This window comes from Heptranchias perlo, chromosome 7 (assembly GCF_035084215.1).
Source record: "Heptranchias perlo isolate sHepPer1 chromosome 7, sHepPer1.hap1, whole genome shotgun sequence".
NCBI lineage: Eukaryota > Metazoa > Chordata > Chondrichthyes > Hexanchiformes > Hexanchidae > Heptranchias > Heptranchias perlo.
Window position 1 is genome coordinate 44,058,580 of NC_090331.1, and position 25,337 is coordinate 44,083,916.

At 41.6% G+C, this 25,337-nt stretch overlaps 2 protein-coding genes across 4 annotated transcripts in view; one reads left to right on the forward strand and one right to left on the reverse strand.

The window, feature by feature from the left end:
* The window catches only part of LOC137323664 (coiled-coil domain-containing protein 148-like), a 105,467-nt gene extending 100,946 nt beyond the window's left edge, over nucleotides 1–4,521 (forward strand). For both annotated transcript variants that reach the window (XM_067987425.1, XM_067987426.1), the window contains 2 exons: nucleotides 768–925; nucleotides 4,308–4,521. In XM_067987425.1, the coding sequence (XP_067843526.1) occupies nucleotides 768–914 (147 nt within the window). In that variant the 3' untranslated portion in view covers nucleotides 915–925; nucleotides 4,308–4,521. The remainder of the gene's footprint in view (nucleotides 1–767; nucleotides 926–4,307) is intronic.
* On the reverse strand, nucleotides 3,758–23,907 carry LOC137323665 (uridine phosphorylase 2-like). 2 transcript variants are annotated; one of them, XM_067987427.1, is made up of 8 exons: nucleotides 23,775–23,907; nucleotides 23,536–23,627; nucleotides 23,214–23,331; nucleotides 20,992–21,150; nucleotides 15,463–15,577; nucleotides 11,454–11,663; nucleotides 11,041–11,187; nucleotides 3,758–4,438 (listed from the first exon to the last, which is right to left on the reverse strand). In XM_067987427.1, the coding sequence occupies exons 2-8, from the start codon at nucleotides 23,595–23,597 to the stop codon at nucleotides 4,290–4,292; spliced, it is 960 nt and encodes a 319-aa protein (XP_067843528.1). In that variant the 5' UTR covers nucleotides 23,598–23,627; nucleotides 23,775–23,907; the 3' UTR covers nucleotides 3,758–4,289. The 2 variants fall into 2 exon arrangements, with proteins under 2 accessions (XP_067843528.1, XP_067843530.1); XM_067987429.1 differs by lacking the exon at nucleotides 23,775–23,907 and having other exon boundaries at nucleotides 23,562–23,615.
* Between the last annotated feature and the right edge of the window lie 1,430 nt (nucleotides 23,908–25,337).

Sequence of the window (25,337 nt, forward strand, 5' to 3'; positions counted from 1 at the left end):
TATAGAATATGTTACCAAGGGGCAGCATGTAAATGAAGAGTAGAAGTGGACCAAGGATAGATCCTAGGGGGACTCTGGAACTAAAGGTGCAGGGTTGGGAAGAGAAGCCATTGCTGGAAATGCTCTGGCTACGATCAGATAGGTAAGAGTGCAACCAAGTGAGGGCAGTCTTACTGAGCTAGACACAGTAATTTTTTTTTGAATTAAGCATGCTTATAACACAATAACATACAACTTAAGTCTTGCCCTGCTAACACAACAAAATATTGGAAAGAACATCAAATGCCCATCATAGAAATGCAATATTTCTCATTTGGATGCGGGGGGGAAGTGAGAGATGCACTTAATCACATAATCGTCATGTGGTATTTGCACAAATATTTTTAGGAGCTAATACCTTCCTGTATTATGTAGACTTCCACATTATTGCTGCATTTAATTACCATGGAGTGATCTTTCCCTCTTCCTGCTGGGGTACTGTCCCATGCCGCACCAAGTACCTTCTGATATCTGCCTAAACAGCCATTCTTCATATTTAAGCACCCGGATGTGCCTGTATAAGCACCTGATAACTCCATACAAGTTAGGTGCCCTCCTACTGACCCCACAGATTATGGCAGGATCAGCCCTGAAGGGCACCGCGATACTGCCAGGACCACGTCCCATGGGTTTTTGACCTAAATAAATTTTTGTCAGTAAATTTCTAACTTTCATATTTAATTTTGAATGTAAAAATAAAAGCTGGAAAAACATTTATTTCTGAGCAGGTAGTAGCTGACCCTCGTGTTCGAATTGAGCAAGCACTACGAGAAGCAGGACTCCACAATACTTTTTATGCAAGAGAGGTTTTATCAAAGATCCCGCCGGCAAGACCTCCAAGAAGAGACATGGAATCCACTCTTTTTAAGGACTAATTTTACTCAAGGTTTGTTATATTTTCAGCACAGCCATTTTCACAAAGTAACCTAGTTTATTTTTCTAGTTATCTGTTCCACTGTCTAAATTCTCTGTAGAATATGTTGGCCAACTCATCTAAGGGATCTTTTTCTGACGACTTAAGATGTGAACAATGGAATGGGATAGAGAAAATTATAGCAGGAATCAATTTTAAACCAAGGCCATGTGATATTAGGTTATATAGAGCTGATTAACTACTCATGCTTGCCAACCTTATTGAATTATTTGAAGACGCAACAAAGAAATGAAGCAAAATGCAGCTGATGTGGTTTATATGGATTTTCAAAAAGGATTTGATAAGACATCACATAAGAGACTTATGGCAAAAATAAAAGCACGTGGAGTTAAGGGAAATGTGGCCACAAGGAGAGAGAGATGGTTTGAGGACAGCGCAAAGGGTAGGGGTAAAAGGAAGTTATTTGGAATGGAGAGGTATGATGAATGGAGTTCCACAGGATATGTGTTGGGGCTGCTCTTATTTATTATATAAATAACCTGGATTTAGGAATTGCGGGAACACTGTCAAAATTTGCTGATGACATCAAATTGGAGGGTATGGCAATTTTGACAAAGATTGAGAAACATTGCAGGAGAACATAGATGGGCGAACAGGATGGCTGATACAGTTCAATGTAGAAAAATGTGGAAGCGGAGGGACCTTGGTGTACAGATACACAGATGATTAAAGGTGGGCAGTGCAAGTTGATAAAGCTAAAGAAAAACAAAGGGAATACGTAGAGATTAGGAGAGTGGCTCTGGGGTATGGGTGTACTAGCAGGATGTTGGGATCTGGGAGTTGTGGACAGGGTGTCGCAATATGGGGCAATTGTGGGAAGGGGTGTATAGTTGGAGTATTGTGAGCAGAGTTCTATGATGTGGGAACAGAATGAGGAAAGTGATGGGGTCTGGAAATGTTTTTTAAAAGGCACAGTATATGGAATGAAGTAGGGGAAGTGGGAATGATTAGTATTTGAGGAAGGACAATTGGTGTAGTGGTGGTGGGACATTGAGGGTGCTTAACTATTGTGGAGGGTGAATAGTGGTCATTTGGGGGATAGTTGGGGTAGTTAATCATAGGTAATGATTAAATATTGGGGATTAAAGTGCCGAGGAGGTTAGAAGTAATGGGGAGTAAAGTGAAGGAATGGAAACAGATACAGAGGAGAGAAAAGCATTGCTGAGTGGCAGGTGTACAATTCATCAGCAGAATATCATATGCATTCTTAATTTAGAAAATAAACTAAATGACCGGTCTAAAATCTGGAGAAATCCAGGAATTTCCTCAGGGATTCTTCTGATTGGCTGCTGTAATTTCGGCAGAAGATCGGTGGAAACCCTGGCTACACCGTGGAAACTGGGTTTTTGCTGATTTTCGGCCCAAGTAAATGTGGCCAATAGGGAGAATAATTTTTTTTTAGAAAAACATCAATATTTCAGGAGTGCAGCATAAAGAAAACACCAAAGGGGTGATTTTAACCCTACCTGCAGCAGAAACCGGGCAGGTCACAATTAAAATCCCCCACCAATTCCATCATCCTCCCTGGCTATTGTCTCAGGTTGAACCAGACTGTTCACAACCTCAGCATCCCATTCAACCAAGAACTGAGTTTCCGACCCCACGTCCTCTCCATAACATGGATCGCTTACTAGCTCCCTAGTATCACCTGCCTCCATCCCTAAATCAGCCATCTGCTGCTGAAATCCTGATACATACCCTTGTCACCTCCTGACATGATTATTCCAATACTTTCCTGGCTGGGCTCCCATCCTTCAACTCCAAAAATTCAAGGCATCCAAAACTCTGCTGCGCTAATCCTATCCCACAGCAAGTCTGGCTCACTCATTACCTCTGTCCTTACTGACCTACATTGGCTTCTGGTTCCCCAAACCTCCAATTTAAAATTCTTATTTTCACGTTTAAATCCCCTCCCTGTCCCTGCAACTTCCTCCAGCTTTGCAAACCCTCCCCAAACTCACCATTCCTCTGACTTAGGCCTTTGGTGCATCCCCTTTTCCTATGCTTTATCATTGGTGGCTGTGACTTCTGGCTGCTGCTAGCGTAACTGTAAGGTAAGTGAGTCCAGGTCGTGGCGGGGGGGGGGGGGGGCGTCAAGGTCAGGAGTGGCAGCAATGGGGGAAGGGCGGTAGCGATGTGGGGTGGTGGGATGCAGTGATGGTGATAGGTTCCTTTAATGTGAGTTTAGGAAGAGCACTCCTGCTCATCATGGCTCCACATTCAGGTAAGTTACTTACCTTCTTAGTTGGTAGGCGATCCCTAGGGCTGGTTTCTCTGAATGCAGCCAGTGATGGATTTTCCTCCGGGCAAACTAATATTGGAGAGGGGACTCCGATCAGGCGTGGGTCTAAGGACGCCTGTTATTTGTCCTTACCCAGTATAGTGGACACCGCACTTCTGGTGGAAATGAGCGCACACTTCCTGCCTGCCATATTGGGGCCTTAGTAGTCTGAGTAGTGCTTGAAAAGCAGGTGCTGCGTGTACCAATTTCTGGGCCATTAAGTACATCCTTGAGTATTGCCTCTCCATGTCAATTTAATTCTTCCAAATAATGATTTTTTTTTTGCCTTGTGTGTAAATGTCTGAATCCCCTTTTACCAGGTTTTGAATATGAAAGGATTATGAGTACTGTGAATATTATTAAATTTTTGTTTTAATTTGCAAATATTTAGTAGAATCATTGTATTATTTATGATCTCAAGGATTTCATGAGCTGTTAGCATTCTGACTAGTGTAGGTATTTTACATGCAATGATGCATAATAAACCTTTGAAAGAAAAGCCCTCAAGGTTGAACATATATTTTATTTTACATGAATGTAAAAAGGCATAGAAAAGTAAATACATTTACATGTATTTAAAAATATTATTTTTGCTACATCTTTAGCAGTAATTGTGAAAATGTGCCATTCTCATTAAAAGTATTTAAGCTACCAAATAGGGCCTGTTACATTTAGAAATTGGGTTATGCCTTTAAAGCATTATAAATAAATTGAAATTAGCTAGGCATTTGCATATCATTGATAATCTTATCACAATTATAGTACAGTACTGAAAACTTCTCCCTACATACAAAGTACGACAATATATTTGGGTACATTAATGTTGCTACTTTTTGCATATTTCTGTAAAACTTCATGATTTTAATGAAATTGTGTGTGTTGCCCTTGGAAAAATATTTCACCTATTGAATGAAACATTATAAATGAATGTCAAGTTATCTCCACAAGTAAGTTCATATATTTGACAAGGTTCTTACAAACCATGAATTCTATTCTTATATATGATTTACAGTATAAGACACTCCTGATACCATTTCAATTATATTTTAACAGCCCAAGCTGTTTTTTTATGAACATCGACACCAGTTTCTGTGGACGCATTTGGTACTCAAGCAGAACTGCGTGTGGAGTTGTAATCTGGTCACCATCAAATCGATTTAATAAAGTCACACAGACAACAGCAGCTGAGAGAGAAAAAAATACATTTAATAATATACTTGTTTCACTTTTTTAAAAAAAATGCTGATTTTATGTAATTTCCCAAATAAGTGATATTGGAATTATTTAGTATTTATTGTTTTGTATTGTAGATAAAATATTTAATTTCTTACAAAGTTTTGCCCTGTTGTAGTGAACGTTATTGAACCATCTGAATTTAAAGTGCACTTAAATTTAATACATGGGTACACATAAGGCAGCTCGCCAGCGAAGAGAATTTCAATTTCAGGCCGTTGTGTTGCAGGCAGCGGTTCTCAGGTTGGTGCTGGGAGAGGGGGGGCATCGATCGGGAGGGAGGGCGGCAATCAGAAGAGTGGGAGGGAAGGGGGTGATCAAGAGAGTGCAGAGCCGGCAACAGTCCTCGGTACTGCAGTGGACTCGGGAGGAGTACAGAGGCCTTTCTTGATCCTAGCAGCTTTCCATTGGAAAAGTGATGAAAGTCATTCACCCTGGCAAAAAAAGGCCTCAGTATGCAGCAGGAGCCTTCAAATGATGTGACACATGTATCAGAAGGGAGCAGTTTTCCCTCTGCCAGCTCGCTACCACTTCCTTCAGCCGTTTCAGTGTTAAGGGTGAAATGTTTTTAGACAGAATTCCATTTCTTTAATCTGCTGCTGTGCTGGATATCCCACCCCTATGATAAACACCTTCCCTGTGCATGCCTAATTTATGCAGGAAATGTGGCACAAATATGGTAATGAGCTGACCTCACACTACACAGAGAGGTCCACTCCTTGTGTTGTCAGCACGAGCGTCATGTGCTTTTGAGCAGTTCTGGCACTACTGTGATAAGACCACAAAATTTAGCCTAACAAAAATTTTGGGAATACGGAAAAAATGTCTAATAAAAAGCACTATACAGAAAAGAAACTTTAAACATTGCAAATAAAACCACATAGCCAAACCTTCATTTTAAGAGCTCCTTGGTCCATGGTACCTCTCTTACTCCTACTTCAAAGGGACACACAAGAAAAAAAGAGCAAGTCTGCGTCAAATCCCACAGAGGTCTGGTAGGTTTTTATTATTTTTTATTTTGCGTGAAACCTGGGGTCTTAATGAGGCTAACGCATGAAATAGGTACAAACTCTGTGAAACACACAATGCAAAAGACCACAGGATTGCAGCTCAGTAGGAAACAAGTGCACAGCCAGCACTCGTCCTACACCTGTGCCACACAAAACAGCAATAACAGCCCCGAGAGTATAAAGTGGCGAGAGCGGAGACGGGAGATTATAAAGGGCTGAGAGCGGAGACGGGAGATTATAAAGGAGCGAGAGCGGAGACGGGAGATTATAAAGGGCCGAGAGCGGAGACGGGAGATTATAAAGGAGCGAGAGCGGAGACGGGAGATTATAAAGGAGCGAGAGCGGAGACGGGAGATTATAAAGGGCCGAGAGCGGAGACGGGAGATTATAAAGGGTCGAGAGCGGAGACGGGAGATTATAAAGGGTCGAGAGCGGAGACGGGAGATTATAAAGGGTCGAGAGCGGAGACGGGAGATTATAAAGGGCCGAGAGCGGAGACAGGAGATTATAAAGGGCCGAGAGCGGAGACTATAAAGGAGCGAGAGCGGAGACGGGAGATTATAAAGAGCCGAGAGCGGAGACGGGAGATTATAAAGGAGCGAGAGCGAATACGGGAGATTATAAAGGAGCGAGAGCGGAGACGGGAGATTATAAAGGGCCGAGAGCGGAGACGGGAGATTATAAAGGGCCGAGAGCGGAGACGGGAGATTATAAAGGAGCGAGAGCGGAGACGGGAGATTATAAAGGAGCGAGAGCGGAGACGGGAGATTATAAAGGAGCGAGAGCGGAGACGGGAGATTATAAAGGGCCGAGAGCGGAGACGGGAGATTATAAAGGGCCGAGAGCGAAGACGGGAGATTATAAAGGGCCGAGAGCGGAGACGGGAGATTATAAAGGAGCGAGAGCGGAGACGGGAGATTATAAAGGGCCGAGAGCGGAGACCGGAGATTATAAAGGAGCGAGAGCGGAGACGGGAGATTATAAAGGAGCGAGAGCGGAGACCGGAGATTATAAAGGAGCGAGACCTGAGATTATAAAGGGCCGAGAGCGAAGACGGGAGATTATAAAGGGCCGAGAGCGAAGACGGGAGATTAGGGGATTCAATAGTCAGGGGATAGACTGCAACTGTAGTCGTGAATCCCGAATGGTGTGTTGCCTCCCTGGTGCCAGAGTAAAGGATATCACTGAATGGGTGCAGGACATTCTGCGAGGGGAAGAGTACAGCCAGAAGTCGTGGTTCATGTTGGAACCAATGACGTCAGTAGGAAAAAGGTTGAGTCCTTCAGGCAGAGTTTCAGGAGTTAGGGAAAAGATTAAAGAACAGAACCTCAAAGGTGGTAATCTCTGGATTACTCCCAGTACCATTTGCTAGTGAGTACAGAAACAGGAAGATAGTGCAGGTTAATGTGTGGCTGGAGAAGTGGTACAGGAGGGGAGTTTTAGATTCCTGGAGCATTGGGATCAGTTCAAGGGCAGGAGGGCCTGTCCAAGCCAAACGCGTTGCACCTGAACAGGGCTGGGACCAATGTCCTCGCAGGGAGGTTAACTAGTGCTGTGGGGGCGGGTTTAAACTAATTTAGCAGGGAGATGGTCACCAGCATGTAACAGCAGAGAGAATGGGAGGACCCTAGGCAAGACAGAGGGTCAGAGGGATCTTGGTGTGCAAGTTCACAGATCCCTGAAGGCGGCGGAACAGGTAGATAAGGTGGTAAAGAAGGCATATGGGATACTTGCCTTTATTAGCCGAGGCATAGAATATAAGAGCAAGGAGGTTATGATGGAGCTGTATAAAACACTGGTTAGGCCACAGCTGGAGTACTGTGTGCAGTTCTGGTCGCCACACTACAGAAAGGATGTGATCGCTTTGGAGAGGGTGCAGAGGAGATTCACCAGGATGTTACCAGGGCTGGAGCGCTTCAGCTATGATGAGAGACTGGGAAGATTGGGTTTGTTTTCCTTGGAGCAGAGGAGGCTGAGGGGGGACATGATTGAGGTGTACAAAATTATGAGGGGCACAGATAGGATGGATACTAAGGAGCTTTTTCCCTTCGTTGAGGATTCTATAACAAGGGGGCATAGATTCAAGGTAAAAGGCGGGAGGTTTAGGGGGGATTTGAGAAAGAACTTTTTCACCCAGAGGGTGGTTGGAGTCTGGAACTCACTGCCTGAAAGGGTTGTGGAGGCAGGAACCCTCACAACATTCAAGAAGCATTTGGATGAGTACTTGAAATGCCATAGCATACAAGGCTACGGACCAAATGCTGGAATATGGGATTAGATTAGACAGGGCTTGATGGCCGGCGCGGACACGATGGGCCGAAGGGCCTCTATCCGTGCTGTATAACTCTATGACTCTATGAGAAGAGACAAAGTGCATATAAAACTAGGAGGGACAAAAAGCAACAGAACAAAGAATAGTGTAGAAAGAGCACGAATTAGATGAAGGAAGAAAGCATAGCATTGGAATGCATGTGTGTTAATGTGAGAAGTATTACAAATAAGGTTGACGAGTACAGGCCCAAGTTGTCACCTGGGGTTATGATATAGTGACTAAAACAGAGAACTGGCTTAAACATGGACAGGAATGGGAACTAAACATTCCTGGCTACAATGTATTGAGGAGGGATAGGGAAAGAAAAAAGACAGAAGGTGGGGGGTGGCAGTATTGATCAAGGATGATATTATAGTTCTACAGAGGACGATATACTAGAGGGTTCAAAGACTGAATCTATCTGTTTGGAATTAAGGACCAGAAAAGGAGCTGTTACATTGCTGGGTATTTACTATAGATACCCAAATAGTGAGAAGGAGATAGAGGAGCAAATCTCTAGGCAAATTTCAGAGAAATGTAAAAATAATAGAGCAGTAATATAGGGGACTTCAATTACCCTAATATAAACTGGGGAAAAAACAGAATAAAGGGCAAGGCGGGTGAAGAATTCCTAAAATATGTACAGGAGAACTTACTTAATCAGTACGTTTCTAGCCCAATGAAGAAGGAAGCAGTGTTGGATCTAGTTTTGGGGAATGAAGTAGGGCAAGTGCAGTGTGTTTCAGTGGGAGAACATCTGGGTAATAGTGATCATAATATAATTAGGGACAAAGAAAAATCAATGATGAAAATACCCAACTGGAAGAGAGCCATTGTCAGTGATTTGAGAAGGGATCTAGAACAGGTTGACTGGAAACAAAAATTGGCCAGGAAAACAGTAAATGAGCAATGGCAGGCCTTCAAGATGCAGATAGTTCAGGTACAAACCAAGCATATTCCCATACAGAGGAAAGATGGGGCATCCAAAGCTAGAGTTCCCTGGATGACAAAGGAAATAGAGGTTAAAATAAAACAGAAAAAGGTTAAGAATACAGAATACAGTCGAAATCCAGGTGGAATACAGAGAATGCAGAGGAAATTGAAAAAAGATATAAGAGGGGCAAAGAGAGTATGAAAAAAGATTAGTGGGTAAAATGAAAGGGAACCCAAAAATCTTTTATAAACATGTAAAAAGTAAAAGGATAATTAAAGGAATGGTGGGGCCAATTAGGGACAAAGAAGGAAATCTTCTTGTGGAAGCAGAGGGCATGACTGAGGTACTGAATGAGGACTTTGCATCTGTCTTCACAACAGAAGAGGATGAAGTTAATGTTGCAGTAGGGATGGAGGGAGTAGAGATATTGGATAGGATAAAAATAGATAGAAAAGAGGTGCTAAAGAGGTTGGCATCACTCAAAGTTAACAAGTCAGATAGGATGCATCGTAGGTTGCTAAGGGAAGCTAGGGTGGAGACAGCAGAAGCTCTGACCACAATCTTTCAATCCTCTTTGGATATGGGAGTGGTGCCAGAGGACTGGAGGATTGCAAATGTTACACCCCTGTTCAAACACCACACTTTAGGAAGAATGTCAAGGCCTTGGAGAGGGTACAGAGGAGGTTTACCAGGATGATACCAGGGATGAGGGACTTCAGTTAAGTGGAGAGATTGGAGAAGCTGGGATTGTTTTCCTTGTGGTGGAGAAGGTTAAGGGAGACCTAATCGAGGTATTCAAAATTATGAGAGATTTTCATAGAGCAAATAGGGAGAAACCGATTCTTCTGGCAAGTGGGTCAGTAACCAGAGATCATAGATTTAAAATAATTAGCAAAAGAACTAGAGGGGAAATGAAGAGAGATTTTTTTCACACAGAGGGTTGTTAAGATCTGGAAAGGGTGGTGGAATCAGATTCCATAGGAACTTTTGAAATGCAATTGGTCACGTACTTGAAGAGAACTAATTTGCAGGTTTATGGGGAAAAAGCTGGGGTGTGGAACTAAATTGGACAGCTCTTTCGAAGAGCCGCACAGGCACGACGGGCCAAATGGCTTCCTTTTGTGTTGTAAGATTCTATGACTATATAACTTCTCTCCTGAATGGCCTGCTTCTGATTTTAAGGTTATGTCCCGTTGTCCAAGACTCCCCCACCAGTGGTAAAAGTTTCTCTCTATCTACCCTATCAATTCCTTTCAAAATCCTTAAAACCTCAATCAAATCACATCTTAACCTTCTACATTCCAGGGAATACAAGCTTAGTTTATGTAATCTCTCCTCATAATTTAACTCTTGGGGCCTCTGGTGAATCTGCGCTGCACTCCTTCCAATTCTATGATTCTGTGATTCTAAGCTCTCTTGGAGTGCAACTTAAAATCTACCCCTCAATACCTACCCTCAGAGTGATGACAGAAATGCTTTTGAGCTGCTGGCTGAAAGTAAAAGTTGCATTAGTTTAAGGCCAGACCTAATGTCAAAACCGTAGCAAAAGACAAATTGCTTGAAGTTTAGGTATAAAATCAAGGTTTTTTTCTGCCTCTTATTTAAGGATGTTTTTGATTTGTTATTTCCTGGTCTTTGGAGTCACATGTCCACCTTTACGCATAGAATGATACTCACAATAGTAATTTACACAGGCAAGTTTGTGTCTGTGCCCAATGTGAGAAGTTCTAGCTTGCCTTTAAGAAAAAAAAATTCACTTTTTGTCCAAAATCAGACAATTTAACACCTTGATTTAATGGCTTTTTTGGGGGAATGAATTGGAAGACCGACATTCAATTGAGAAGAAAAATAAGCCAAAATATAAAAAAGGAATCAAACTTATCAGAAACTTCTTGGACTTCAGATATTTGTTTTTGGAGATTCTTTTCCTGAATTTAAATTCCTGAAGTATCAGAGCCAGGCCATTCAGGAGAGAAGTTAGGAAACACTTCTTCACACAAACGGTGGTAGAAGTGTGGAACTCTCCCACAAAAAGCAGTTGATGCTAGCTCAATTAATAATTTTAAATTTGAGATCAACTAGCCAAGGGTATAAAGGGATATGGAGCCAAGACAGGTGGATGGAGTCAGGATACAGATCAGCCATGATCTCATTGAATGGCGGAATAGGCTGGAGGTGTTGAATGGCCTTCTCCTGTTCCTATGTTCCTATCACATTTTTTTTCTTCCATTTTCTCAAGGCAACATATAAGAATGTGCCAGCTAATCTTGTGTTTACAAATCTTGAAGCAATTCTTACCTCTTACATCACAACTATGGCACATAGCAGCAAAGACAGTGGACTCCATTTCAATATTTCTGACACCAGCTTCATGTGCCTTTTTCAAATACGCCAGCTTCTCTTCATTAGAAAATGAACATAAGGCTCCATCCAAGCGTCCTTGTCCTGTATCAAAGAAAAGAAAAATATGATTTTGGCAAGCATTTGCAATTAATTTGGGAAAATTAGCTGAGCAAAGAATTCTTTCAATTAAAACAATTATGTTGTTTGTGGGATTGAGGCTGGGTTATTCTTCCTCCCCGTGCTATACACTGCAATAATGTTTATGCTTAAGGAGGTTTAAAATGTTATATTGTTGTATTTTTATGTAAAAGTTGTTGTTTGTTTAGTACAGGTTTCCAAAGCAGATCCTGTGATATTTTTTCATGTACCTTCATAGAAATCATAGGTGCACATGGTGTTCCCAATGATAGTAAGATAGTCAGCAATCTCTCTACCACAGTTCAATAATTCTTGTGCTAGATCCTTGTCCAGTTTGGTGCTTCGAGTAATTACTTTTCCCAGAACCACTTGTTCAAACTGAGGTTGGAAGAATGAATCTACTGCTGTACCGGTAACAACCACAGTCCCAGGATCCAAACCTGCAGAACAAACATCAGTTCTATAATAAAATGCTAAATAAGACATTTCATATTTTAAGAGAGAACAGTCATCTATAGTGTGTTGCATTATTTCACGTTAGCACTTTTTCAGATTAAATTTGCTAGGTGAAGCTCCCAGGACGGAACCTCTCTCAAAGGGGCACAGCTCAGAGATAGGTTCTGTGACTCACAATCCAGTCTCGTGAGGCTCCATGCCAGGAGCTTTGCAAGGTAAAATTCAAATCTATCTATCTTTTTAAAAATCTTGCATGTGCATGCACTTTCTGTCCACAAACCTCAGTTCCAGTAGTCACCATTTTTATGTTACACTTTTCTGTCAATATTTAATACTGAAATTCTCCATGTAAACACATATTTTAATTTTGTGTGTAAAATAGTTGTCATTATTCATGAACAAATTGAATCACTCAAAATACTTTATAAAAAATTATTGTGCAACTACTTTTTCTCACCAACTGAAATTTATAATGTCCAAAATAAGGTTTTGAACAAAACATATTTCACAACAGCATAATTAAATTTACCCATCAAGTTGTCTTTTATGTCTAGTAATATCTTAATTAATCTTTTTACTTACTTTAAGGCCGCAGCCTCTCAAAAGCTTGGGCTTTGACTGTACATTTTTAACTCATAACATTTATCTATGGCTTTCAATCATCTATACACTCTGAACATGTGCAGTTTGCAGAATTCCTCACATGCAATCTGTGTATCAATAGGATGTGAAGAGTAAAAGAGTGTGTTCCCTCATTCTGGGAGGATTTGATCGTTTTTGCTTTTTTCCAAAAGTCTTTGAAAGAAACTGGAGATTGAATTTTCAAAGTTTGTATTTCAGGCAAGTGATGACATACTGTATATATATTTACAGTTTTGCTTTTCTGTTACAAACTCCTTATAGACAATCAACAACTATGAGAGGTCATTGGGTGATCAGTAATAGCTGTTATTGTGGTTTCTTGGCTGATGATTAGAAAAAAACCCAAAATGATTGGTTACAGAGAATGGATTGCTGTTTATTGTTGTTGCAAATTCAGTTAGACAAATCTCTCTTCTGAACCAATTTTGATGCATAAGGAAACTTTTTGAAACTTGGAAGTTGTGTATTAATGAACTTTTGAGTGTTTTATGAGATTTTTGTTTATGGAAATTTATCTTTATTATAAATTGTCCTTTTAATACCACACTTTTGGGAAGATCCTATTGTGAATGAAGTAGCACATCAGCAACAGAAGAATTTAATGCTGGCTTCACCTCCTCACAGACTAGCCTTCAGAGGACTTGAGAGAGAGAGAGCGAGCTTCAAATGGCAACTTCCTGGAGATACAAAGAAGAATGTTGTGGGTTCTAATTAGTACATTAACTAGAAAGCCAACTTGCTACTTCAAGAGGACCCTGGCCAGTTGCATAGTATAGTCGTGTCATAGTGCTTCTGAATGTACAGTGTCCTGTACATTTGAATAGCCTGATGAAGCAGCTGAATGCTGCAAGATTAAGGTGGGAGTTTTAAAAGGCCAGCAGCTAGCAGTTGTGGATGATAGTTGTTTTGGTAGCCTCAGCAGATATTATCCAGGGCTGACCCTGTGGAGGATCCTGCTCCCATAATTTGACAGCACAGGTAATGGCTGAACTCTGGATCCCTTGTCCTTTGAGGTTTGTGGTCTACATCCCCTAATCAAATGTTTCATTATCATCCTCATCTTCCTCATTCTTCTCCCAAAATAATATGAGTTTTGGGTGAAACTCTGAAGAATTGGATATTTAAAAATCATCTGTGCAGATTAAAGATATTTCCATTAATTAACTGCGGACTGTATGTGAATGGCAGGTGCTTACAATAAGACTGTTCCAGAAAACAGAACTAATAATTTATATACTTCAAACACAGCAAGCAAATTTGGTCATAGAACTTGTGATTTTTGGGACTTTACTAAATATTAATTGGTAAACCTATTATAGATAACTTTATAAACTGTTCTGATATTTCTTATTGATAAACTTTTTAAAAAGAGTAAAATACTTACCGAAATCAGAAAACTCCACCAATGTGCTCACTTCCTTGCCGATCAGATTGAATTATATTTTTTCTAGAGAACAAGACCCAGATGGCGGCGTTTGTCCCCTGAAGAATATTTTTTTAATGTGTGCTATTTTAAATTTAAACACATTTTAAGCCACTTATGCATTTCCTGCACTCCTCTCCATTTCTGAGCAGATGGCCTGGACCTGTTAATGTACCTTTGCCGTGGGCAATGCTGTTTAAGACCTATATTTCATTGAAACATACAGTTCTGTATCACTACAACACGGTCTGTATTGTACCTACCTTTTCATCAACATTTTCCACCCTTTACTGACAGTCATATCAATTTTCTAACTGGGTGTTGGGCAAGTGCAACTTGGTGCAGGATAAGATGTGGGCAGCAGACTTTGGATGAGCTGAGGTTTACAAAGGGTGGGGAATGGGGTGCCACCAGGAGAACATTGGAATAGTCAAGTCTGGAGGTGACCATGGATGAGGTTTCAGCAACAATGGGCTGAGATAAGTGTGGAGGTGGGTGATGTTAAGGAGATGGAAGTAGGCAGTGTTTGTGATGGAGTGGATGTGGGGGTATAAGCTCAGTTTGGAGACATATAGGATGCCAAGGTTCTAAATAGTCTGAGTCAGTGGCTAGGGAGAGGATTGAGTCAGTGGCGAGGGTACAGAGTTTGTGTTGATGACCGAAGAAGATGGCTTCAGTCTTCCCAATGATTAGCTGTAGGAAATTATGGTTCATCCGAGACTGGATGTCAAACAAGCAGTCTAACAGGACAGTGTCCATGGTAGGTTCAAGGGAGGTGGTGGAAAGGTGAAGCTGTACATCATTGCATATATGTGGAAGCTGAACCCATTTCTGCAGATGATGATGCCAAGAGGCAGCAGATAGATGAGGAAGAGGAGTGACCAAGGATGGATTTGTGAGGGACTTCCAGCATGACAGTGCAGGGGTTAGGAAGGGAAGTAATTGACACAGATGCTCTAGCTATGATCTGATAGATAAGAGTGAAACCAAACAAGGGAAGTACCACTGAGCTAGATAATGAATGAGAAATATGGAGAAGAATTATGTGGTAGGCTGCAAAGAGGTTGAGGAGAATGAGCAGCAATAATATACTGTCATCTAGTTAAAGGGAATATTGCTTGTACTGTGGGAGGGTCAGAAATCTGTTTGTAAGTTATCACTTCCTAGACTGTGCCCATCTCTCCCATAAATAGGGAGTTGCAGGATAGATGGGCACAGATCTGGGAGGTGACAACACATTCAAGGATTTTGCAGAGAAAAGGGAGGTTGGAAATGGGGCAGTAGTTTGCAGGACAGAGTGGTTGATTATGCGATTTTTGACGAGGTTGAGATGATGGCAGTTTTCAAAGGAAAAGGACAGAGCTGAGGAAAAGGAATCATATATGTCAGCTAGCATGGGGGCCAGGAAGGGAAGTTGGGTGGTTAGCGGTTTGGTGGGATCGGGGTCAAAGGAGCAAGAGGTGGATCTCATGGGCGAGATGAGCTCGGAGAGGGCATGGGGGAAATGGGGAGAAAAACTAGAGAGAGACAGGGCTAGGGTAGTGGGGCCTGGAGGAGAATTGGGCTTGGTGGGCAAGCAGGAGGACAGGGAACAGCAGTGGTAGCTGAAGAGATGGTTGCTATCATGATGATAATTCCATGAGCTCTTTGCACTTGTTAGAGATAAGGGTGGAGGGGGAAGGGGAGAGGGCTTGACTTATAAAATTTTCTTGACATACCTATACCACCCGATGTCCCCAGACGTATGACAACGACATCACGACACTTGGCATGGTGAAGCAACTTGATAAGTTCATGAAGCATGATTGATATAGATGGCACACCCATTCCATGCTGCAAACCGAAAATAGTTTTGAATCGGTATTTTGTTCATTTAGTAGTTGCCCTTGCTATCAGTCTGAAGAAGACAGAAATTATACACCAGCCTGCCCTGGAAAATCTTAAGTGCCATCCAATATTAGCATTGAAGGGCACATACTGCCTGCAATTCACCTACCTAGGAAGCACCATTTCATGTAATGTGCTCCTAGATGATGAAGTGAGCCATAGATTGTTTAAAGCCAGCAATGCTTTTGGAAGGTTCCATGTGAGGTTATGGGATAAAAGGGAAATTAAACTGACAAGAAAACGTAAGGCCTACAAGGCAATAGTTATAACATCCTTACTGTATGCATGCAATAGCTGGACCACCTACAGTCGCTACATCAGAAAACTCAATCACTTCCATCTAGGTTGCCTCAGAAAGATCATGAAAATTCAATGGGGGGTACAAGATTCCAGACACATATCCTCAGAACAGCAAATATGCCAGACATAGAGGCAATGATAGTAAAGGCACAGCTAAGGTGGGCTGGTCACTTGGTCCGAATGCCTGATATTAGACGACCCAAGAAGGTATTCTACAGTGAGCTGCAGCTCAGTAAATGCTCTTGTGGTGGTCAGTTCAAAGGATATAAGAATTTCCTAAAGCCCAATCTAACAAAATGTAGCCTCTCAACTGACACTTACAACAACAATAACAACTTGCATTTATATAGCGCCTTTAATGTAGTAAGACATCCCAAAGTACTTCACATGAACATTTTCAAACAAAATCTGACACCGAGCCACATAAGGAGATATTAGGACAGGTGACCAAAAGCTTAGTCAAAGAGGTAGGTTTTAAGAAGCGACTTAAAGGAAAGAGAGACAGGTAGAGAGACGGAGAGGTTTAGGGAGGGAATTCCAAAGTTTAGGGCCTAGGCATCTGAAGGCACGGACACCAATGGTGGAGCAATTAAAATCGGGGTTGTGCAAGAGGCAAGTACTGGAGGAGTGCAGAGATCTCGGAGGGTTGTAGGGCTGGAGGAGGTTAGAGAGATAGTGAGGGGTGAGGCCACGGACGGATTTGAAAACAAGGATGAGAGTTTTAAAATTGATGCGTTGCCGGACCGGGAGCTAATGTAGGTCAGCAAGCACAGGGGTGATGGGTGAATGGGATGGTGCAAGTTAGGATATAGGCAGTAGAGTTTTCAATGAGCTCAAGTTTATGGTGGGTGGAAGAAGGGTTGCTGGCCAGGAGAGCATTGGAATAGTCAAGTCTAGAGATAACAAAGGCATGGATGAGAGTTTCAGCAGCAGGTGAGCTGAGGCGGAGCAGAGAGAGGCGATGTTACGGAGGTGGAAGGAAGTAGGTGGTCTTGGTAATGGAGCAGATATGGGTTGGAAGCTCATCTCAGGGCCAAATGGGAGCCAAGGTTGTGAATGGTCTGGTTCAGCCTCAGACAGTGGCCAGGGAGAGGGATGGAGTTGGTGGCTAGGGAACGGAATTTGTGGCAGGGACTGAAGACAATGACTTTGGTCTTCCCAATATTTCGTTGGAGAAAATTTCTGCTCATCCAGTATTGGATGCCAGACAAGCCGCGTGACAAATAAAAGGCAGTGGAGGGGTCGACAGAGGTGGTGGTGAGGTAGAGCTGGGTGTGATCAATGTACATGTGGAACCTGATGTGTTTTCGGATGATGTCGCTGAGGGGCAGCATGTAGATGAGAAATAGGAAGGGGCCAAGAATAGATCCTTGGGGGACTCCAGTGGTAACGGTGTGGGAGCAGGAAGAGAAGCCATTGCAGGTGATTCTCTGGCTATGACTGGATAGACCAGGCGAGGGCAGTCCCACCCAGCTGGACAACGGAGGAGAGTCATTGGAGGAGGATGATGTGGTCAGCCGTGTCAAAGGCTGCAGACAGGTCTAGAAGGATGAGGAGGGATTGTTTACCCCATTCACAGTCACACAGGATGTCATTTGTGATTTTGATAATGGTCGTTTCAGTGCTGTGGCAGAGGTTGAAACCTGAGCAAGGGAGCGTGATGCATCACAGGAAAATTTGGCAAAAGATGACTCATGATGGCATGACAAAGCTTGAAGCAAATTGTATCGAGCTATGCAAAGAAAAGAGAGCCCAAAGGAAATCAAAGAAAGATCAGCCCTTGGGTCAATCTGACATCCAATGTCCTGTGTGTGGGAAACATTCCTTGAGAAAATCAGACTTTATGAGAACCCACAACGTGCATTAATTGGAAATGAATCGTAGGCTATCATTGCAAAATTTTAAGAGAATATCTATATAGATCATTAAAAATCTTGCATATGCTCACACTTCCTGTCCACAAACCTTATTTCCTGTCGTGATTTTGATAATACTTTTATGCCAGTATTTAACATCGAAACTGCCAATATTTTATAATGGGATTTCCCCATGTAAACAGTTGCTGGTGTGGTGATTGTATGGTGATGATCCAATCAAGTCACTCAGAATGCTTTTTGAAAAACTTTTTGTCTATGATCAGTAACTGAAATTTCTAATGTCCAAAATAAGGTTTTAAACAAAATGAAAAATGCAAAAAAAATATTTTTCTAGGGCTGTCAAGTGATTAAAAATTAATTGCTATTAATCTCATGATTAAAAATTTTAATCATGGTTTTAATCACATTTAATTGATACAATTACTTCATCCATGTCTTTCAAGTTTGTTTTATACATATTTTTAAAAGTCAGAACAAAACCCCTTTAAATTCATGTAGTATTACTACAAACTTAGTAAATGAAGAAATGACTGGAAAAAGGATCACATTTGAAAAATGAAAGCTAAAAACCAAGCCCCGTTAAATTGTAACACTGAAATGAGCTACCATGTGAAAGGGGCATCTAAAATCCTGCTGCGTGCTTTTAGTTTTATCACAAATCAGCAAGTTTCTAAAAAAATAAATAATCAATGTAGAGATTAAGGATTAAATTAAATGAAGAAGTTGTATAACCCGTGCACCATGGGCTTGAGCCATCTCGGGAATATGTTCATTGTATAAACAAAGTATTAAAAGTTCTGAAACACCTGTCCCAGGTCTATGTTCTAATTTTCTGCAACAGGCAATTTTCTACCAGGCCTGGGACCCCAACCTCACAGATCCCAGGACTGCTACCAATGCTCCCCGATGCCAGATTTTCATTCCCTATTACCAATGCTCCAAAACACTGGAGGCTCCCTGCTACTGCTCCCAGACCCCAGAACTCCTCAAAAGTACTGCGTGATTCTGGGACCTCAGTCTACAACTGCTAAATCCAGGGCCCCCTTCCCAGTGCTCCTAGATCCCAATGTATTGTCCGATGCTGATAATGCTACATGGCATAACACCCCCATTCTTAAAGAAGTATCTTCCAACTCACCATGAGCATTGCCATGGGTTTTACATCTCCCAACTCCTCTGTCTCTACTGCAGAGAAACTCCTATGCTCCAACCAATTCAACTTCTCTGCTTCTCAAATTGCCACAAGTTTTGTTATTTAACTATAAATAATGAAGTATAATCATATAAAATAAAGACAAAATGTATTACTTAAAAATGGGAAATTAATTGTATCTGCATATCCTGGTCCAAATTCATATGCCTGAAAATTGATCCACCAATCTGCATCATTATTTATCCAAATCTCTGTTATGCAGCAGCTCAAACTAATGTAAACAATTTTACAACACCAAGTTATAGTCCAACAAATTTATTTTAAATTCCACAAGCTTTCGGAAGCTTCCTCCTTCGTCAGGTGAACGGTGTGGAAACCTGACGAAGGAGGAAGCCTCCGAAAGCTTGTGGAATTTAAAATAAATTTGTTGGACTATAACTTGGTGTTGTAAAATTGTTTACAATTGTCAACCCCAGTCCATCACCTGCATCTCCACATCAAACTAATGTAAGCAGCTGAACTACCTGTAAAGTAATATCTCCTTCTTTTGTGTGCGTCACTGTGAAGTGTCCTGAGATGTTTTTTCTACATTAAAGGCATTATATAAATGCAATTTGTTGTCGTTGTTAAAACAACACTTCCACAACTAACCCTTCACACTGCTCTCTGGTTAAGGACAGTTCTAACTCAGCATCTTACACTATGACTACCCAGCTCCCCTCACAGCAATTACTTATATTTACAACCCTAAAATCCTTTCCTCCAGTTTAACAGTCTCATACCCCCATATATCTTACTTCACTTCTCCCATGCCACTTGGCACACAATCTTCAACTGCCAGACTTATCCATAATTCACTCAATATTCTTGCAAGACTAACTGGCACACAATGCCCACTAATGGCTGGCCATTGGATGGGTAATCCCCACCTTTAAACCCCTCACTCTAGGTTACTGACTGATCACCTACATTGTCTCCCTACCATTTATTTGAAGCACCACACAACCACAACCTTCCACCCCCCATCTCTGTCTCCTAAATCCCTAGGAGCTGATGCTCACCCAATCTTAGCTTCTTTCCTGCAGATCCACCTCAGCAAAGGGCAACGCAGGAGGAGGAAGATGATGATGGTAATGCAGATAATGATGAGAACCAAGCCACCACAGGTCGCAGCTGCACGATACTGCCACCTCAAAAAAAGCACAAAAAATAGGTGCCTGTAGGGAATGCCATACCTGCTCCTGTGAAGCCTGAACTGTAGGAACGGGCTGGGCGGTGGGGGGGGGGGGGGGCGGGGGGAAGAGTCTTAAAATCTGCTGGAACCTGTGAGAAGCAATCTGAAGCAAGTGCAGGTGTCTGTAGGTAGAATGGCAAAAAAAAAACTTTTTAAAAAATCGTTTCCTACCTGCAGAAATCTGAATTTAAAGATCTCCAGCCTCTTATGTTTCAAGAACTCCTCACTTCTGTCTTGAACAGGTGACCATGACAACTGCTGCACTTCACTGAACTGTGTCTAACTTACCCTAAGTGTCATGATGTGGAGATGCTGGTGATGGACTGGGGTGGACAAATGTAAGGAGTCTTACAACACCAGGTTATAGTCCAACAGCTTTATTGGAATCACAAGCTTTCGGAGCTTTCCTCCTTCATCAGGTGACGGAAAGCTCCGAAAGCGTGTGATTCCAATAAAGCTGTTGGACTATAACCTGGTGTTGTAAGACTCCTTACATTTACCCTAAGTGTAGCAGCGGTCCAGCACCAGGGAACTTGGAGTTGCTTTGTCTCTGGCTCTTACATTGACTATTCAAATGAAGCCAGTGATGGTTCGATGACCAGATCATGGGTGATCTGCAGAAGCACAAGGAACCTCGGGAGAAGCTGTTTAAACACGGAAGTTGGGCGGAAATGGTTTCCACCCGAATTCCCTCACAAAAAGGAAATTACCAATGCTGTTTGAGCATGGTAAGTGTGCTGGAAATGCCAAGGAAATTCACCCCCACAATCTATTCTGCAATACCCTGTATACTTACACTTATAGACAACACAGGTCCAGTTTTGTACATGCTGTATCTGTCGGTTCCTGCGCAGATATCCGAAATGTCACCGCCACCTCCATTTAATCCAAGTTCCATATGCATGAACTGTGCAAAAGTCTTCATCCGGTTTGCACTGCCTCCCACACAAACAAACTGAAAAATGCAGGACTGAATTTCAGTTTTTAAATTAAGTCACATATATAATATTATGCTTTAACTCCATTTATAATTTCCTAAAATGTAATTGGCTTTGAAAGTAACTTTATAACATAGTGAACTCAGATTTCTACCTTGAACACCTATGCTACTTTGTAAATTAGCATGCCAAATACAACCGTTCATCTTTAGAGTGTATGCAGTTCTCCCAAGTATTCCCTCTTTACATTATCCTTAGAGGGGTGCTTGGTCCACCAGTGCCCAACATGTTGTCTCATGAATCTGATGACAACCCCAAAATAAACTTGCCAGATTTGTTAAGATTGGCTGTCAGGAAGATCAAGTAAAAAATACAGACCCAGGAAAATCTCCTCTAGTGTGTTTTGCTTAGCCCTCAATAATGTTCCACATACATAGAAGTTAGACTTAAGCCCACCCATGAGTTCCTGCAATGACCTCCTGCCCTGTGTTCCTCTACAGCAACGCCCTCAAATTCACACCCTGCGTCACACCTTCACTCCCACACACCAGCTCAGGTACTTTCACCCGGGGGCTTTGGATAGTGCTAGTGAGTATGTGACACCAGGTGATTCGCAGCACCTGAGGGAGCCAGAAGAGTGGGAAGTGGATGAGGATATGCCACCTTCCCAGCAGAGTCTGAGGAGAAGGCTACGCGTGGCTCGGAGTCGTGGGGTACAGAACTTATGGGTACTCACCTGAAAAGAAGGATCTTGGAGGGACATTAAACCTACGTGCAGGTTCTGAAGTCAGTCTGCAAGGTGTGTGGCAACTGACTGGTGTGACTCGAGTCTACTGCTCTCATTGGTGGCAATACCAGGGAATCTTTGTCTTTGTTGTAGGTATCAATGGAGCATGTGGTACCTTCGTTGGGCAATGCAGCTGATCCCCATTCAAGAACCATTTAGTGTTTCCACTTCCATTGAAGTGCAGACTACAGCTCTGGCAGCAACAGGGGAGAGATTAGACAGCACTTTGCACACTGGCTTCCAGACTATGGCAGCTGTGATGCATGCTGCTGTCTCTTAAGGCTTTCGGGATCTGTTAGCTACCATTAGACCAGCCATCCCAGAATTATGCTGAAATCAGCAAGGAAATCTAATCTCAACTGGGATGATGGTAGAACCTCTATAATTGACATTAGTGCCCTTGTGGTGGGCATGGGTGGGAAATAGGCCAATTTTCCCTCCCCTTTCCATCAGTGACTCCAGCTTCAACACTGCATCCGTGGATTAGCTTTGACTGTGACAACATCCACAATGAAATCGTCCACTAATACTGCCTAGGCCATTTTGTGATGATGGACATTGGGGTGAGGTACCAGCGGGCTGCCACTGCTGTGGATCTGTATGCCAGCATGAGTCTCTCCTTTCAACAGAGGAGTAAAGGGAGAAAACTGGGGGAGAGAGGGTGATACGAGTTAGACAATGGGTTGCCAATCTCAACAAGGCACAGTTTACTCCCGATAATTCAAAATAATTTATTGTGCCTAAAATGTTTAAGTTATTTAATAATTTGAATTAAACAATGTAAATAACAGAGCAAAGTACGAATTTAGTGTAAAAAGTTGGAATTATCAGATAATTTGAATTAAGCAATTTTGAAATTGTATTACAGAAAGTGAACATTAAGCGTGTTTTAAGTGGAGCAATCTAAATTGTTATTCATTTAACCAAATGGTACACAAAGGAAGTGAAGTTCTGATAGTTTACATTTATATCTGTGCTTTTTCAGTTCTATTTCAAAGATTGCAAACACTGGATTGCGTAATGCAAGGAAGCACGGTTGGGATAGAAGAGTAATAAAGGAAATCACCGCTGAATTATAAATTCTTAGCAATGTTGACTGGACGGTGGCTCTCAATTATCATCTGCTATTTGTCTGATACAAATAATTTTTGCCCGTTCAATTTAATCTATGGATTCCTTTAACCAGTTTCATTATTGTTCATTTCCTCCTCCAACAGAAAAAATAATAGGAGGACTTTTACTGCTTTCTGCTGTGAGCTCTATTCTGCCCTACCCCTCCAAATAACTGCCTACCTTTACATCTCCAAACATTGCTTGAAGATTGTGCGTTTTTGTTCCCAGATCAAAATGATACAGAAAATCTTCAGGCATCGAGGCCAAGTGAGGGTTCTTTACTCGTACTGTGCCATTTCTGGAATAATCGAAAAAGCTTTTCATTTTAGTTGCCTCAGCAAGAAATTTTCAATTATCAATTTCAATGTTTCATATTGCAAAACTATTACTTTGCATTTGTTAGAAAGACAACTTTAGAAGCTCTTTTAGCCCATGGTAGACAGAAGAAAAACTTATTATTGGACTTTTATGCTGACTTCCTCAAAAAACAGAAAGTACTCACTCTCCATAGCCACTCCTTTCACTTACAATCACTTCAGAATTAATGGTTAAAATTGGCGTCATGCTGAACGCTTTCTATACGTATTAAATAATCTGCAAAAATGGAAATAAAAGTTTATAAAAACAGTAGGTTAATATACATAATTTCTAAATAGAAAAGTGTGACTAGCTAGAAATAAAATAAGAGTTTACAACAATGACTAGTTATCAGATAGGAACATAAAATGATTGTTCACTTACAGTTTCAATATTAAGTTTTAATGTCCTGAACAGTACAAAAAACTGCTGGAATTTGAATCTGATGGAGGTTCTTCTTTAGTTCCCAGGTTCGATATCCCTACTGTGTGCCCTTATGAATAACGTGGAATTAATCATTCCATTTTTATGTGCACTGAACTTTGCTTTGGTCTGCAGTGGGTATAGCAGTGCTGTTATTCTTCCTATTGGTTACTTGTGTGTGCTTGGTCACTCTGCCCAGGTACACAGTGACAAGTCAATTTCAGAGAATTCAAAATAAACACATAGCTTAAGAGGCTACTGACATAAAAGTTCCTGACTTAACTATTATCAGCTGACAGCAGGTTCATTATTCTACAAAATCATGAAAACATGACTGACTGATATGCCATTGATCTTCTAGTATTTCAGACAAATGAATGTAGCAAAGGATGATTTTAGGTGGAGCTAGCTGGACATAATTAGGGGGTGCCTCAGAGATCAATGCTGAAACATTACTCTGGGGCAGAAATTGCTCCCAAAATAACAGTGAGCTCAACAGTGCGCTCCGTTGTTAGTGGCAAAATAGAGGAGCAAGTTCCGGCATTCGCAAATGCACAGTGAAATGCGGAAATTCGGAATTTGCTCCGAGTGGTTTGCCGGCGATAAGACAGCTTTGAATTAAAGGGACAATCGCAAGCTGTAATCATTGAAAAAGTAAAAACTTGCTTATCTGCCTGGCTGGAAAGTAACTAATTACATCACCAAATAGGTACACTTAAAAATACCAGGTCTAAACTAAGTTTTAACAGTGCAGTAAGTCTTAATGACTGCCAAACAATTGCAAATTAACTTTTAAAAATGTGGAGTCTCATTACTTCTTATTTTAATAGCTTCTGGGCATTAAAACTTTTTTGCTAAAAATTAAAAAATTAAGAATTTTTTTAATTTTTCCATTCCGTCTCTTTTATTTAATTCCACTATTTCTTACCCACTCTTTTTTTCACTGTCTATAACTGTTTTTACATTGATTTAAAATGTTGTACCTTTCACTTCCTGCTTTTCACATTCCGAGCAGAGACAGTGAACGCAGCGTGTCAAAAAATACAGCAACCTGACTGGTCGAGGGGAGAGATCAATCCTCTCGCTTTTCCTGGGGTCCTAGCTTTGCCTGAACTGATGCTGGGATCTTCTCCGCTTCCTATTCGAAGAAGTGGCCGAAGAAAAGTTAGTGGGTTAGTAAAAATCTATGGAGCGGCGAGGAGTGTTTGTTCATGGCTCCGAGCAATTTCTACCCAATGTACATAAATGACTTGGAAGTGGGGACTGAAATGAATCTCTCGAAGTTTCTGATGATACCAAACTGGGAGGAACTGCAAACAGCAGAGAACAAACTGATGAAATACAGAAGGACCTGAATAGACTGGGAAACTGGGCTGATAAGTGGCAGATCTCACTTAATGTGGACAAATGCAAAGTCGTGAGATTGGGAAAGGATAATAAACAGTGGCAACATAAACTAAGAGGTATTATTCTACAGGACACGACACAGGAGAGGGATTTGGGGTTCCAGGTGGATAGATGGTT